Genomic DNA, 16,980 nt, shown 5'->3' on the forward strand with positions numbered 1-16,980 from the left:
CATGAAAAATATTCAATACCTATCCAAAATCCAAACAATAGCTATTATAATGGTCATATGCTTCCAGCTGAATAGATGAATAGATAAATAGGTACCTAGTTATCTTTTTACACATGCAGGTGCAATTCCTATAGTATCCTCTGAATGTTAGGCCATTTTTCCTGATACTGATGAATATCCAACAAAAATTTGAAAACTTAATACTGCTTTGCAAAATAAATAATCATCGGATGTTATGAAGGAGAGATATTTTATGTTTCTTTAAAGTTTAAAGCGAAATATATGAATGAAATGTAAGGCATACCAAAAAGGATATCAGTATTTTCACTAACTCTAAAAATTTCAAGTCATGGAGAAAAATGTATTAACGTCATTTTCGATTGGCCGTCCAGAAGCGTCCGAAAGGATTAAGAAGTCTCCTGAAAGTGTTTTATTTGCATGAACATGACAGATAAAACGCTTTTCAGAAGAGAAGTTTTCTTCCCGATTTCAAATCAGAATTCAATCAAAATTACTTATTTAAATAGGTACTTAAACGTCAGACCAAATTTTCTAGCGGAAAAGCAAAAATTTTGTATTTGATTATTCACCAATACAGATATAAGATTTCAGAAGTGAGTGAGTTTTCCCAAAAACATTTTTGTTTATTCCGGTTGGGGTAAACTACAAATTTAAAATTCGTATCCATATTTTGAGCACCAAATATGTATACCTATTCATTTGTGCACACTAACTTTGTAAGATAAAAAGTTGTTTTTTTACAAAATTTTTGTAATCTGATTTTTTTTTTCTTAAAAAGTCTACCAGAAAATGATAGTGATATGACTTACCTATCTATTAATTTATATTGATAAATATCACAGAACTCATATTAATTAATTTGTAATAATTCTCTTGGAAATGATTAGTTAACTACAACTGATCAATAGTGCAAACCGGACTCTGATGAAATTACCCATCAAGATATAATATAGTGCTAATAACTAAAATGCACGATTTTTAAATTTGAATTAAAAAGAAAAAAGATAATTGAGACAGCATCATCTCTTCTTCAATACAACAAACAAAATCAGAAAAAAGACAGATTTACTAATTATATACAACCGCATATATGTATACATAAAATAATTTGTTTTATTATAATTTATTATTACACACATATATGAGAATTGATGTTTTGCGAAGATAACCCATCATAGAAAGATCAACAAGAAAAACCCAGTGTAGAGAGATAACCATTGTATCAATCTTTTGTTTTGTTTCAGTACCTATTTGTTTTGATTTTGTTTGCATTACATATAAATTAAAAACAAAAGCATAATCTCAATAAACGATTTTCAAATAGCTACTTTTGTATTTTATATGCGAGAGAAGTAATCAAACTATTATATTTAAGGTTTTCAGAAAAAAAAAATAGGTACACACGGTTTCTTATCTAGACCAGTCGAGTTCTTTAGCTTTAACTTCCTTTCATTTACTCATATTTCTTCTGTAACTCGAACGAATTTTTGTGTCCCGTAAAAGTTCGACTTAAGGGCCCAACCCATAGAATCCGTTGCGTCCGTTCCGTCGAAGTTTTAAAATAAAATACACACGTTCTTATGGGAAGCGACCCATAAGCGACGGATCGGACGGAGACGGACTTCCCATAAGAACGTGTGTATTTTATCGAGCTGTCAGTCAAAAACTTCGACGCAACGGACGCAACGGATTCTATGGGTTGGGCCCTTTAGAGGGAGAAGGGAGTCGACTGTATTTGGGTTCCAGGCGTTTTATTTTCGGCATACCTACAATCTGCTATGTTTCTTTGTAATTCTATAATGCATAATGCATTTAAAGTTAAAACATACCTAAGGCGCGCGCCGGTTACAGCGAGCAAGAAAATGCATCAGTAAAAAACAAACAGTATGAAATTGAATATTTTTTCCTGATGCTCGTTTATTGAGATCAGGAAAACTTAGGTCAGTTGGCACACACAAAATCTACCCACTCTCTTCTTTTCCTGATCGAAATAACACGAAAAATATTTTCGTATGCAGTAGAACAGGAAAAATCTTCAGGGGGCCAATTCTGGTTCTATGAATAAGTGAAACGAAAAGCTTTTCACTTGTTCATTTATAAATTTGATTCTCGTTCTGTGAAAAAATGAAAACAAACATCAAAAATATTCATATGAATATTTTTCTTTCACTAAATTATTCGATTGTGAATGTTTGAAATCGAAACTTTTAAACATTTTAAATGGATGTTTTCAATCGCAAGACGAGAATCGCTTTTTCATTTCAAATGAATCGAAAAAGTGAAAAGAATGTGTGAAAGCGAAAATGAAAGTTTTTTTTCGATTCACGTGTTCACAGAACCTGAATTGAGCCCCAGGGGAACGATTTGTTTTATTTTGTTTTAAATGTCAATCAGCGGGCATGAAAAATTAATTTGCATCAGGAAAACAAATAAATACAATTTAAACAAAAAATAATCACAGCCACACAAAAAAAAATAAAAGTTCTGACCTGGGGTTGCGACTAAATTTTTCATATAGTTTTTGGGTCACTGAAACCGAATCCGAAGCCCGTTTTTCCCCATCACGTCAGGTTTTTGAGATAACCTCATAAAATGTCACGAAAACAAAAAAAAAATTTCTCTGATCTGGATGTGCGAATATGTTAATCATATAGTTTTTGGATCGCTAAATCCAGATTCGAAGTCAATTTTGCCCTGTCACGTCAGGTTTCTGAGATATCCTCAAAAAAATCTCAAAACCAAAAAAACAAAATTTCTTATCTGGGGTTGCGTCTAGGTTTTTCATATAGTTTTTGGGTTGCTTAGACCGAATCCGAACTCTATTTTTCCGTATCACGTCAGGTTTTTGAGATATCCTCAAAAAATGTCAGAAAAGAACTTTTTTTTGAGTTTAGACATTTTTTGAGGATTTCGGTTTCAGCGACCCAAAAACTATATGAAAAATTTAGTCGCAACCCCAGATAAGAAATTTTGTTTTTTTGGTTTTGAGATTTTTTTGAGGATTTCTCAGAAACCTGACGTGATAGGGCGAAATTGACTTCGAATCTGGATTCAGCGATCCAAAAACTATATGATTAACATATTCGCACATCCAGATCAGAGAAATTTTTTTTTTGTTTTCGTGACATTTTATGAGGTTATCTCGCAAAAATGACGTGATGGAGCAAAACGGACTTCGGATTCGGTTTCAGCGACCCAAAAATTATATGAAAACCCTAGTGGCAACCCCAGGTCAGAACTTTTATATTTTTTGTGTGGCTGTGTAATTGTTCCATTGTAAATTTTCTTTTCGAAAAAATTTCCTTGAGTCGTTTATAAAATCGATTGGTATAGCATTTTTGTTTCAAATCAAATAAAAACATCAGTGCCCCCAACGGATACCAGGGCCCCACGAGGCAGAAGTCTGCCTTCAAATATAGGAAAACATATTTTGATGAAAATATCTCGGCAACAAGACCTCAAAAAAAAACAAAAAAAAAAGCAATTTTAAAGTTTTGAGCACTTTTTATCAAAATTATGAAAAAATGTTTCGAGAAAAGATTATTCACCTTAAAGTTCTCTACAACTCTGCTATACAACTTTTTTTTGTATTGCTATAAATACAAAAGTTATTAATACTTTTTTTGTTAAAAAATGCTCTTTTTTGTTTGTGTTTTTATCTTAACTTTTTTCTGAATTTTTTTTTACCAAATCTTGAATTTTAAATGATTAGTGAGTATTTTATAGCTTTATGTTACAGGAGAAAATTCAGGACCTGCAATTTTTTTATATTTAAGTCTCTTCATTTCGAGGGGTATTTTTTAACAAAAATGTATTAATTACTTTATTAATTACAGCGATACATAAAAAAGTTTTATAGCTGAGTTGTAGAGAATTTTAAGTTGAATACTTTTTTCTCGGAACGTTTTTTCATAATTGTGATAAAAAGTGCTCAAAACTTTGAAATTGTCATTTTTTTCAATTTTTTTTTTTGCTTTTCGGGCTTGTAACTTTTTTAATATTCAGAATATCGAAAAAGTGTTCTTAACATAAAAGACGCGAAATTTAATTGCCTACGTTTTTTGTCCATACAACTTTTATGTTGAGGATAGGTAAATAGAAATCGAGATATTCAACAAAAATTAAAATCCAAGATGGCGGCCGAGAGGTGAATTTCGCGAGTGCGAAAAATCAGGGTAATGATATTCAGCAAATAAATTTTGGGGTGGTACAAACTGCTGGGTCGCCCATATATATGAGCATCATAAATGCACTGGACTAAAAGAAAAAACAAACATGGCCTGTTTTTAATTGTGCCCTTAATTATGAAAGTGGACTAAGGCCCAATTTATTCACTCTCCATTATTTTTAAAGGCTCCATTAAAAATTATAAAACTGTCAAATCGCATACAAATTTTAAAATTTCCCTTTTTTAATGGCAACTTTAAATTTAATGGAGTGTGAATAAATTGGACCTAAGTCACTCCTAAAAATGGCATCAAATTAAGCCTAAAAATTATTGTTATTTAAGAGGTAAAGTTTATTTGAAAGCGAAATTGCAGTAAATAAACTTCTTTATTGCTCCTCTAGTGATTTCACAAAAGAAATATAATGAAATCGTTATAAGAAAATTATTATGCAAGTTTTTCTTCAAACAATGCAAAAAGTGACTTAGTCCACTTTCATAATCATGGGCACAATTCTTGGGTAACTTTATAAAAAAAAATTAAAACACAAAACTATCACCATTTCAAAAAAAAAAATTTCTGTGGACAGTACTTTCTGGCCCGCGTTGAAAATGCTGTCGTCACATGAATTTTTATGAATCTTATGCCCAAACCTTACTCTAACAAAATCAAATACAAAAACCATATATTTTAACGAAAAAACACAGCTTATCATAAACAACAACCATTTATTTGAAAATATCGTTAAGCTAAATGACGAGAAACCATGGCAACCTTTTTTAGGACAAAACAAATTTATTTATGTCCCAACTTGAATGCAAAACAAAATAAATAAAATTATAACTTTTGCAACTTAATTCTCATCTCTTACAATAATTATGTTCCGCCGAGTTAGTAAATTATCACTTTTAACAACAAAAGATGATAGAATTAAAGTTATCAACGAACGAATCAATTTAACTGAAAAACATTTGATGGAACTATGTACGCATTTCGCTTCGTGCACTAGGAAATTGGCTAAGTATGCTTATAAACCATGTTAAACGATTCCATTGTTTTCATTAATTTTGGAATTAAAGATGCCGAAATTCCTTTGATGAGCTGGCCAAAGGGTTCAAATTGTATTCAGAAGAAGAGGATGTTAATGAGAGTTTGTGTGAAGGCCTAAAGAGTTTTACCAACTCAATTACTATTCTGGCTGATTATATGGATATTCAGGTCCATCGGATGGAACTGAAAGTAAGATTTTCCTTTCCACATATTGTAATTGGCTATTTACCTTCCTATATTGTTTTTGAATAGATTGTCAATGAACTATCTCAATTTGAAAATATTTGTAAGGCAACTCGAGAAAGCCTTCGCATAGCAGTTCTAGCCAGGGATAAGGAAGTGCTTCGTCAAAAACAAATGATGGATATAAAATCGAAGTTTTCTGCTAACACAGTAAGTTTGATAGCACTTCTCCATATCTTTAGTACTCAAATGCATAATTATTAACAGTCAGCTGCTGATTCCGAACTTATCAAAGCCAAGCTTGAAGTTAATCGAACAAATAAAGAAATCGACGAAATTATTTATAATTTTGAAAAACGTAAACTAAATGATGTTAAGAAAATTCTAAATGACTTTGTCCTGATTTCGATGAAACAGCATACAAAAGCATTAGAAGCTTTATCAGCGACTTGTTATGATATTTCGAATATTGATGAAAATCATGATTTGAAAGAATTTCAAAAACTTATGAAAATCGATGATGATTCAAAGAAGAAAAGTTCACTAAAGAAAGGACTTCGAGCTGCACATTCGATGGATAATTTGGACAGAGATGATTTAATGAGTCCGGCTAAGAATAAGAAGCGATTATCGAAGAGCACTAAGAATCTTTCAACTGAAACTCAGAGCGATGATGATGATGATGAAGATGAGGATGATGATGATGATGTAAGTTTTAATGGAAAAAAAATTGTTGAAATCAGTTAAGTCGCTACGGGAATGTTTCAGATCAAGGAAACCGATATATGACAGGGCCAGGGCCCTATCGTGAATCTCCAGCGAATTTTGTTTTTGTTTCCCTGGAAATATTATTTTTTTTTACGGAATTTACAGTGCGATAGTGAATCTCCTCGGGATTTATTTGCAGAAAACAAGAAATTCTTTCATCCAACGTTCGCATTTGACGATTCACAAATACAAAGAAACTTTAACTTCAGAATCAAAAAACATTACCCGAGTTTGATCGTTTGGCATTCCGGATCGGACAGTTCTATTCTAAGAATTACCAAACGAAAAAGTTGTTAGTTACGTATCTACACCTTTCACATTTACATATATATTTTTTGAAAAGGATGGTGCTACTTAAAAAAAAAAATCCCGCTCATTTTTCTGTCCCCCACCCCACTATCGACCTTCTCCTGCATTCCAATCGATATTTCCCATTATCTATACCATTAATCCTTATTTTCCTCATCACTCATATTTTTAATTTTGTTTTTAAGATTATCAAAAATTATGTTCACTGGGGTAAAGTTAAGGGTTTTGAGAGACTCGCTAAGATCAAAATTAAGGGTACTTGCAATATGACCAAAATGGAAAAGGTGTTTTTTCTCAAATATGTCTATTACCGAAGATGCAGTGATTCACTCACTCGGGAATCTACTCGATCCGCAACTGCATCAAATTTCAATCCGTGAACTCCCCGGGAAAAACTCTATTATCGATTAACGAAATTAAATTTTTTAGAAAAGCGTCTATCCTCCGTATATTCATTAGTACCCCTGCTTGATTAAAAGTAATTGGGACTTTTTTAATAAGCTTAGATTTTTAAAAATACCAAAAAGAGCAATTTTCGCCTCCTCTTCCTCTATTGCTTAAAGCTCATGGTCCTGTTTTCAGGATTTTTGTATAAAACACCTTGAGGTAACCCTTGCCCTTCGATTTTTGCGTTTATTTATAAATTCGAATCTTCGTTGACTGGGGTACATAGTAGATTTTGTTTTTCGAAAAGAATTTTATTTCAGTTTCGAACGACTAAACGAAAACTCTGTGATACAAACTTGCTCTTATTCGAATTTTAGAAAATATAAATTATTCGAACGTGTTTCTTTTTTTAATTATGATAACATGAAAAATGCAAGACTGAATAAAAAAGTTTTTACTTTAAATAAAATAATAAGGGAACCCACCTCTATCCTTATATCGTTGACGGGTTTGAATAGTACCATGGGTTAAAAATCGTGCTGCAAAACTAAAAAATATTTTGTGATTGAAAATTATAAAAAAACAATGCTTTTCCATTATCATTATTGTTCTTAGAAACAAAGACAAATACAGTAAAACCAGGATATGTGCCTCTCGCTTAAGTGCCTAACCCGCATAAGTACCTTTGTTTTTTTTAGAACCAAAATTTTAAGGATTTTTTCATATAAAATTCATCTTTTAAGTACCTTTCGCTTAACTGCCTTCCCCGCTTAATTGCCTGGCTTAGAAAAACTTCGTTTCCTAAACCGCTCTAAAATTCTACTAAAGGTAGAAATGAACTAGTTAGCTATTTTAAACTTTCAGAGTAATTTTTGTTTTGGGAAGATTATGTTTTTAGTAATCAAACATGTTTTTTTTTATTATTAAATAAATATATACATATGTAAGTGCCTATGAGCACTGAAACGGGTTCTTGTAAGTACCTTACCCGCTTTAGTGCCTATCAAAATTTGGCATTTAAGGTGAGGTACTTATACGGGTTTTACTGTAGTTCTAATAAGTTAGATACATTTTTAAACAGATAGTCATTGGGTGAAAAAATGGAAGTTCTATTTTGCAGAACTGCTGCAGTCCTGCATTTATGAACTCATCCATAGTCTCAGCAGCCAACAGTCCTAAATTCTTGAATAAGGAAATTTAATTTTTTTGTATGCAAATTTAGGTATGTCATAAAAGTGGTATTGCCGCAAAGTATAGTTTTGATGGCGTTAATCTGTTAAATGTAAGTGAGGTTTCTATACTTGGTGTTTTGTTTGATAAGAAACTAGCCAATTCAATATTAGGTTGGATAAAAAGGGAGTCACGTCAGTTTTCTGATCCCTACGTACCCAAAAAACTGTTTACTACATTTGTCAGACCCATCATAGAGTATGCTTGCCAAGTATGGTCACCACACTACAGTAGCTATAAAACGAGAGAACAGATTCAAAAGAGATTTTTTAAAATTTGCTCTCAGACATTTAGGATGGCAGGATCCTTTAAACCTACCATCTTATATTAGAAGACTAAACCTAATTGACTTACCTACTCTTGAGAGTAGACGTTCTTATCTATGTTTTGTTTTTATTGTGAAACTTTTAAACGGTGAAATTGATGCTTTGAATCTTCTGTCTCGTGTTACATTCAATGTCCGAAGCCAAAGTCTTACAAGTTTTTCTGAGCCATTACATATGTATAACGCACTATCATACCAACTATGAGCGGTATTCTCCTTTAAATAATATGTTTAATTATGTAACGTAAACCACAACTTAATTTCTCAAAATCTTAATGTAACAAATGCTGGCTTTGAAATGATTTTTTATAGATTACATCATGCCAATAATTCATAAATTATGTACGCTTGAATATTAACTTGTTTAAATAAATAATTAAGCTTATAACAAAACGTTATGGTTGTATCGGACTGCATTGAAATTAAGAGATATCAAATCCAAGTATCGGCTCCAATTTGAACACTTAGGTACTTACAATTTCATGTATGACATAAAATTAATACTAGATTTATTATTAAAAGATAGATTCGATTCTTTCCTTGCCCACAGCATCGAACTTTGAACTAATCCGAATTTTCATACATATTCTATTAATATCGCTCCTATCTTAACACAAAGAATTCGATTAGTCACAGAGTTGAGTAACATTTGATATATAGATCATTAAATATTCAATTTCTGTTTTGCGTGAAGTTTAAATATATCCTGAATTATTGGGACAAATGTGTGGTTATTTTAAGAGAACTATTTAGCATCTAGAATGAACAAACAATGCAGATTCAGAATTTATTCACAACTCCAAATATGAATAAATTTATTTTTAGGACTCTGATGCTGAGTCAATCGATGAAGAAGAAGAATCCAATAGTGAAAGTGAACAATCTAACTCACAAGATGAACAACAATCAATAGAATCTGAATCAGACATCCCTGAGAAACCAAAAAAGCCCAACTTCCGAGTAAGTTAAATGAAACATCCTAAAAAATAAGAATCCTTCTTAACAAATATTTATATTTTCTATAGATTGCAAAACCAAAACCTAGAACATCAATTGGAATACCTAAAGAATCTACACCATCAACATCAGCATTTGCTGGTCGCATGGTTACCGTTAGTGAAACTAAAGGCGATCCACCAACTGCAACGCCCCGTCAAGCAATCGATTGCACTGGAAGAAAAAAATCAAACTACAATGAATAAAGTTCTATAAACTAATATTTTTTTTTATTAATTTTGTTTATGCTTTCATGTTGTTCGTCGTTGATAATAACGCAAACAAATTCTAATTGTAATTGTGGGTTGGTATCCCTCTCTTTTTGTCACATCAATGCACACCGCTCTGATAATATTGAAGGGAACTTTTTTTTTTAATTCAATCCCTCCCTCCAGGGTTTTGGTTTTAGGTTTTTTTTTTTGTGGGTTAGTTTAAACATGATACATTTTTTTTTTTTTTGTTTTTTGTATAAAATTACTTTTTGTTTGTTTTTCTTTTACATACTAAATGAATATAAGAAAAAAAATTGATTTTCTTGTATAAGAAAAAAAAAGATCTTATTTTTAAATTGTTTGATGGGAATAAATTACTTCTCTGGTCCCTCGACTCCGGCCTGATTCATCAAGTCGGCAATGCTCTTCTCCAAGTCATCTATCCGATTGCCCATATCATCGATTCGTGTGATTATTTGATCGGACATAGTTTGGAACTTGTCTTGAACGTTTTGTAAAAGATTTTGCACCTTAAAGAAATTTATATTAAAATTATTTGTAAATAAAAATTGTACAGAGTATACGACCAGCCCTTTTTTTTGCATTTTTCTTTCGTCGCAGTAAATAGTAGACAGATACTCACATAGATTGTTAATTCTTGCATATTCTTTGGATCTGCATTGCTATTTAGGGAGTAATTTTGTTCCATATCACTGTCGATTTCAGATGCTTTTAAATCAGTCATTTTGTTGGTTTATTAATTTGTTTAAATTTATGTTTAAAATTAATGAGCAAGATTGGTTTTATTTTATTTGCAAAACTTCTGTGAGAAGACAACAAAAAAAAGTGAGCAAAATTTATGTATGGTTTTGATTTTTCGTTGACAGCAAATGCTGGCTGGCTGATAAAATTTTTTCAGAGTTTGACAGGTAAGATGGGTTGTGTCAGTAGGGCGTTGCCAGGGAGAAGGAAATATTTGTTTGGAAATAGTAATAAACAAAATGAGGGTTGAATGATGGGATTCGGTTTTGAATGCAATTTTATGCTAATTTTAAAATATTATTTGAGGTTGTTACTATGACAAAATGTAAATAAATGTAATTATGGTGCACTTCGATATTTATTTTAATAAAAAAAAGATAATAAACTGATTTCTTTGAAAGCAGCTAAATTGGTTGCTATTGAGACTGTTTATTAAAATAGTATTAACCCAATGGCTAATATAAGAGCACCATCATTAACGGGTTGTCCTTCAACTGATTATCAATTTTTTACATCCTAAAATGACGTTTGCTCGATGCACCCAATATACATGTGCAAAAAAAATTGATAACCTCTTGATATTTAGGTATTATTAGGTGTGTTTTTTTGTTTATCTATATAGATTTTGTGCAAAAAAACGACATCGAGATTTTTGAAATCAAAACAATTTACGTGTTAAAAACAACAAAAACTTCCCAACTAACATTTCAGCTTCGGTTAAGGTATTACAAAAGCTACATTTCAGCTTCTTTTAAACTTTAGTAAGGTTGTTGGGCATGGAAAAAGGAGAACGTTATACAAGTTTGACTCTCTATAAGGATCTTAAACGAAGCTTTACCGAAGCTCTACCGAAGCTTTGAGATTTGACAGATAGCTTCGGAACAGCCTGTATAGCTCTTTAATACATGTCTTATCGAAATTAAAAAAAAAAAAACAACTACAAAAACCAAAAAGAATTCTTTTTTATCAGGTTTTAAATCATGAATTTTATCTTTTGACCTGATATTATATATAACATTATATTAGTATTTAGTTTATCTATTAATAATAATTTGAAAAGTGGATAATTTTTTTACCACACCCAGGAATCGAACTTCGTATCTGCTTGGTAGTAGTCCATCACTCTACCCACTCGGCCATCCTAGTATATTCATTAATGAAATCAAAAACTTAATCAGTTCAAATAGCAGAAATGTCAAAGAAAAAAATGTCCGAGCTAAATTATTCAATGTCAAAACCAAAAAGTGTCCGAGCTAGATTATTCAATATCAAAACCAAAAATTAAATAAAAACTTGGTAATTTCTGTAAAGCCTCTATAAATTCACTAAGCAAGCTTATCCGAAAAACAAGCTTTCTTCGTTTAAGTTTCTTTAACAGTATTTAAACAACTTATTAGAAGTTGTTAAACAAGTCCGAACTTCTATAAGCGATTAAATTCTGAAGCAAGCTCAATACAAGCTGTATACAAAGCAGAACCTGCGAGATCTCAATTTATAGAAGCTGTTGTGCTAGTTGGGCCCAACTAACATTTCAGCTTCGGTTAAGGTATTACAAAAGCTTCTTTTAAACTTTAGTAAGGTTGTTGGGCATGGAAAAAGGAGAACGTTATACAAGTTTGACCCTCTATAAAGATCTTAAACGAAGCTTTACCGAAGCTCTACAGAAGCTTTGAGATTTGACAGATAGCTTCGGAAGACCTTGTATAGCTCTTTAACACATGTCTTATCGAAATTAAAAAAAAAAAAACTACAAAAACAAAAAAGAATTCTTTTTTAACTGGTTTTAAATCATGAATTTTATCTTTTGATCTGATATTATATAAAACATTTCATAAATTTTTAGTATATCTATTAATAATAATTTTAAAAGTATATAATTTTTTTACCACACCCAGGAATCGAACTTCGTATCTGCTTGGTGGTAATGCACCACTCTACCCACTCGGCCATCCTAGTATATTCATTTATGAAATCAAAAACTTAATCAGTTCAAATAGCAAAAAAATGTCCGAGCTAAATTATTCAATTTCAAAACCAAAAAGTGTCCGAGCTAGATTATTTAATATCAAAACCAAAAATCAAATACAAAACTTGGTAATTTCTGTAAAGCTTCTATAAATTCATTAAACAGGCTTATAAGAAAAACAAGCTTTCTTCATTTAAGTTTCTTTAATAGTCTTTAAACAACTTATTAGAAGTTGTTAAACAAGTCCGAACTTCTATAAACAATTAAATTCTGAAGCAAGCTCAATACAAGCTGTATAAAAAGTAGAATCTGTGAGATTTCAATTTATAGAAGCTGTTGTGCTAGTTGGGAGCCCAACTAACATTTCAGCTTCGGTTAAGGTATTACAAAAAAGCTAAATTTCAGCTTCTTTTAAACTTTAGTAAGGTTGTTGGGCATGGAAAAAGGAGAACGTTATATAAGTTTGACCCTCTATAAAGATCTTAAACGAAGCTTTACCGGAGCTCTACAGAAGCTTTGAGATTTGACTCTAAAGAATTCTTTGAGATTTGACAGATAGCTTCGGAAGAGCTTGTATAGCTCTTTAATACATGGCTTATCGAAATTAAAAAAAAAAAAAAACAACTACAAAAAACAAAAAAGAATTCTTTTTTAACTGGTTTTAAATCATGAATTTTATCTTTTGATCTGATATTATATAACATTTAATTAGTTTTTAGTTTCTATTAATAATAATTTTAAAAGTATATATTTTTTTACCACACCCAGGAATCGAACTTCATATCTGCTTGGTCGTAGTCCACCACTCTACCCACTCCCAACTAACATTTCAGCTTCGGTTAAGGTATTACAAAAGCTACATTTCAGCTTCTTTTAAACTTTAGTAAGGTTGTTGGGCATGGAAAAAGGAGAACGTTATACAAATATAACCTTCTATAAGGATCTTAAACGAAGCTTTACCGAAGCTTTGAGATTTGACAGATAGCTTCGGAAGAGCTTGTATAACTCTTTAATACATGTCTTATCGAAATTAAAAAAAAACTACAAAAACAAAAAAGAATTCTTCTTTAACTGGTTTTAAATCATGAATTTTATCTTTTGATCTGATATTTATATAACATTCCATTAGTTTTTAGTATATCTATTAATAATAATTTTAAAAGTATGTAATTTTTTTACCACACCCAGGAATCGAACTTCGTATCTGCTTGGTGGTAGTCCACCACTCTACCCACTCGGCCATCCTACTATATTCATTAATGAAATCAAAAACTTAATCAGTTCAAATAGCAAAAAAATGTCCGAGCTAAATTATTCAATGTAAAAACCAAAAAGTGTCTGAGCTAGATTATTTAATATCAAAACCAAAAATCAAATACAAAACTTGGTAGTTTCTGTAAAGCTTCTATAAATTCATTAAACAGGCTAATAAGAAAAACAAGCTTTCTTCGTTTAAGTTTCTTTAATAGTATTTAAACAACTTATTAGAAGTTGTTAAACAAGTCCGAATTTCTATAAGCAGTTAAATTCTGAAGCAAGCTCAATACAAGCTCTATACAAAGTAGAACGTGCGAGATTTCAATTTATAGAAGCTGTTGGGCTAGTTGGGCTCTGCCATCCTAGTATATTCATTAATGAAAACAAAAACTTAATCAGACCAAATAGCAAAAAAATGTCGGAGCTAAATTATTCAATGTCAAAACCAAAAAGTTTCCGAGCTAGATTATTTCATATCAAAAGCAAAAATCAAATACAAAACTTGGTAATTTCTGTAAAGCTTCTATAAATTCATTAAACAGGTTTATCCGAAAAACAAGCTTTCTTCGTTTAAGTTTCTTTAACAGTAGGTATTTAAACAACTTATTAGAAGTTTTTAAACAAGTCCGAACTTCTATAAGCAGTTAAATTCTGAAGCAACTCAATACAAGCTGTATAAAAAGTAGATCCTGCGAGATATCAATTTACAGAAGCTGTTGTGCTAGTTGGGAGTCCACTAATAGTAGATGTTTTGGTTAATCTAGTACTATCATCTACTCATGCTCTTCTTCCCGATTTGTATTGAATTCATTGAAAGTGCTTTCCATTGATAATCGCTAGTAAACTACTAGTAGTACTCTGCCACCTCCCAAAGGAACAGGGCTCTTGTTGTAAAAATTCCATCAACAAAAAATTCAAACCTGGCAGTGCTGTATGGTTTCATATATCCGCCATCTATACTTGAGTTGAAAAAACATACGCAGAAAGTTTGACAATCTCTGCAATGCAATTACTTTTCCGGTTCCTGTTTGTTTCAAATTTAAAATAAAACTGATTTTAAATTTTTAACAAACTATTTAAATATTTCAACAAAAATGCATAACAATCAATAATAAGTAATCAACAAATCAATCATCTACCTCTAACTTATTATTCTCACACAAATTATTCTTCACATTTAAAATCGCCTTCATAAAAGCACTTCCATCGTTATTAGCTTGACTTGGCGGTTCAATTTTTTTCAATTCTTGTAATTTACTAATTTTTGTCTTACCCAATCCATTTCCACTACAAATTGTTGTTAGACAAGAATTCCCTTGAAAACTTTGATTTGTTTGAGTTTGTTGCTGAAGCATCTGAGCATAAACAAGTCTTTCATGAATTCCACCTCCTCCACTTAAAAATTGCTGTTGCTGCACAATTGATGTATTTATTTGCGTTTCTCTAACAAACATATTCAAATACTGTGTCATTAGGAAAGGATTTGAATACATTAGTGGCTGGACTAGATTTGGTGTCTGGTAAAAGGGATAACCCCAATAGTTTGTAGGATTCATCATAACTGGCAATTGAGGGACACTAGTTGTAGTATTAGCCATATTGGGATTCTTTCCTGTTGTCATTCCAAACACTTGCGATGGGCTTGATTTTGGAATTGAATTAGGAAACTGAGATGGAAAATCCCCAAAACAGCTAACATCCATCGGTTTGGGGAATTTAATATCTGTGGGGAAATCAAGAAACTCCTTTCCGTAGAGTGCATAACTTTCGGCAGCTTGAAAGTATTCTGGCGAACCATTCGCTGGATGACCCATAGTTGAACAAAACATTAATCTATTTACTTCCTGCATGTAAGGATCCTTGTACCGACATGCTTTGTCCATGTGATTGGTTTTCATATTATTGTTGCTTGAAAATGGTTGGCTTTTCATGTTTAGGCCTTGAAACGCTGATGGTGGTGGCTGAGGTGGTGGTGGTGGAAACATTTCGATTATGTTTTTTATTCCAGCACAGAGGGGATTCTTTGTCTCATCAAAATCTTCTTTTTTGTAACATTCTGGGGTATCTAATTAAAAAAAAAAATAGTTTCAAGGAGTCCTTTACCCAAAATTGTATTCATACCATCAAGAAAGGACATCATACCGTTAATCAATTGTTCTGTATGTTTGTGAAGTAAATTGGATTCAGACTCCATACTCAAAGAGATCGTTGTTTTTTTTTTCGAATTTTGAAAACATCGAACCCCGCCTACCCTAAATTTAGTTTGGGAAAGTAGTCGAGAAAATAACTAGCCAGTGGATGTGATGAAACCTTTGATTCCCTGGCTCTTAATGTCCTACAATCCTACAATTGACTGATCGGAAACTACTGTAATCTTGAATTTAAAGTGCATTAATATTTAATGTAGGACCTTGAATGATTGATTCATATTTGGGATGTAACATCCTCCTCTAACTTAATTCTTTTCGGAAAATTGAGTATCTGGCGCATTTTCATAGAGTGAATTTTTTTTTTCCTTTTCGGCCTGGTAGCAACCCAGTGGCCTGATTATGGAATACGAATTCGATCGTTTTAGATTCGATATCTCCCTTTCGACTTGCCTCGGATTGCGAATATTTCCAATACTCCAGCCAAATGACGACTGGATTCGTAACATTTTTTTTTGTAATGTCTCTGAAAACACGTACCTCTTCTCTTTAGCTCGGAATTAAAATAAAATAGATACATTTTAAATGTACTTAATTGTAATTTGTGTATGCAGAAAGTAATGCCGACTTTTCATGAGTCGATTTTAGCTGCACGATATATCGGTCGACTAGGATTTTTCTATGGGGATGTCACTTTAGTCGCCTGCGACGTTCACACGAGTCGAAAAGCTTCGCCGCACGGCAAAAATCGACTCGTGAAAAGTCCCCATAAGAAACATAAGGACATACATACTTATTTTAGGAAAAAAAACCAGAGAAGTACCTACCTACTACGCTATAAGAAGCTCCGAGTGGGTCGGCTAGTAAGTTCCTAACTTGCTAGTCTTTTGTGGCGTCACAATGGATCCATAAGGGTCTAATGTGTCGGGTATCTTTGCATGACAACCACTACAACCTAACTTAATCTACCTACGCTAGTCTCTTCTGTGAACTTAACTTCCGCGCATTAGAGAAAGTGGCGCAAATTTTTAAACGACTTAGTAAAATGCTAAAGATATTTTAGTAAGTTACTAAGCCAAAAAGCATACGGATTTTTAACTTAGTAACTTAATAAACGGCTTTAATAATTTACTAAATCGTTTAAAATTTTGCGCTAGTGTTTTTATTTTGTATCTTATAGCCGATTGCTGAATCGAAACTT

The 16,980-nt window shown here is 31.9% G+C and overlaps 3 protein-coding genes across 4 annotated transcripts; 1 reads left to right on the forward strand and 2 right to left on the reverse strand.

Annotated features, from left to right (window-relative positions):
- The first annotated feature begins 4,959 nt into the window (after positions 1-4,959).
- Positions 4,960-9,658, forward strand: LOC129912892 (CBY1-interacting BAR domain-containing protein homolog). Its single transcript, XM_055991254.1, has 6 exons — positions 4,960-5,208; positions 5,267-5,426; positions 5,490-5,630; positions 5,688-6,122; positions 9,265-9,399; positions 9,465-9,658. The coding sequence occupies exons 1-6, from the start codon at positions 5,066-5,068 to the stop codon at positions 9,639-9,641; spliced, it is 1,191 nt and encodes a 396-aa protein (XP_055847229.1). The 5' UTR covers positions 4,960-5,065; the 3' UTR covers positions 9,642-9,658.
- Positions 9,639-10,692, reverse strand: LOC129906536 (heat shock factor-binding protein 1). 2 transcript variants are annotated; one of them, XM_055982325.1, is made up of 3 exons: positions 10,291-10,691; positions 10,026-10,177; positions 9,639-9,938 (listed from the first exon to the last, which is right to left on the reverse strand). In XM_055982325.1, exons 1-3 carry the CDS (start codon positions 10,390-10,392, stop codon positions 9,932-9,934), a joined length of 261 nt encoding a protein of 86 aa, XP_055838300.1. In that variant the 5' UTR covers positions 10,393-10,691; the 3' UTR covers positions 9,639-9,931. The 2 variants fall into 2 exon arrangements, with proteins under 2 accessions (XP_055838300.1, XP_055838301.1); XM_055982326.1 differs by lacking the exon at positions 9,639-9,938 and having other exon boundaries at positions 9,950-10,177; positions 10,291-10,692.
- A 3,994-nt stretch (positions 10,693-14,686) lies between these two features.
- LOC129906755 (uncharacterized) lies at positions 14,687-15,911 on the reverse strand. Its single transcript, XM_055982652.1, has 2 exons — positions 15,754-15,911; positions 14,687-15,697 (listed from the first exon to the last, which is right to left on the reverse strand). Exons 1-2 carry the CDS (start codon positions 15,824-15,826, stop codon positions 14,760-14,762), a joined length of 1,011 nt encoding a protein of 336 aa, XP_055838627.1. The 5' UTR covers positions 15,827-15,911; the 3' UTR covers positions 14,687-14,759.
- Between the last annotated feature and the right edge of the window lie 1,069 nt (positions 15,912-16,980).

The sequence above is a fragment of the Episyrphus balteatus genome, chromosome 1 (genome assembly GCF_945859705.1).
Source record: "Episyrphus balteatus chromosome 1, idEpiBalt1.1, whole genome shotgun sequence".
Classification (NCBI taxonomy): domain Eukaryota; kingdom Metazoa; phylum Arthropoda; class Insecta; order Diptera; family Syrphidae; genus Episyrphus; species Episyrphus balteatus.

Bases quoted from the DNA above. Each gene is read 5' to 3' on its own strand.
- LOC129906755 (XM_055982652.1), bottom strand. From the start codon at position 15,826: ATGGAGTCTGAATCCAATTTACTTCACAAACATACAGAACAATTGATT. The intron at 15,698-15,753 runs GTATGAATACAA...TTTTTTAATTAG, and splicing joins TATGATGTCCTTTCTTGATG to ATACCCCAGAATGTTACAAA.
- LOC129906536 (XM_055982325.1), bottom strand. From the start codon at position 10,392: ATGACTGATTTAAAAGCATCTGAAATCGACAGTGATATGGAACAAAAT. The intron at 10,178-10,290 runs GTGAGTATCTGT...AATTTCTTTAAG, and splicing joins TGCAAGAATTAACAATCTAT to GTGCAAAATCTTTTACAAAA.
- LOC129912892 (XM_055991254.1), top strand. From the start codon at position 5,066: ATGTTCCGCCGAGTTAGTAAATTATCACTTTTAACAACAAAAGATGAT. The intron at 5,209-5,266 runs GTATGCTTATAA...TTGGAATTAAAG, and splicing joins TGCACTAGGAAATTGGCTAA to ATGCCGAAATTCCTTTGATG. The intron at 6,123-9,264 runs GATGATGTAAGT...ATTTATTTTTAG, and splicing joins ATGAAGATGAGGATGATGAT to GACTCTGATGCTGAGTCAAT.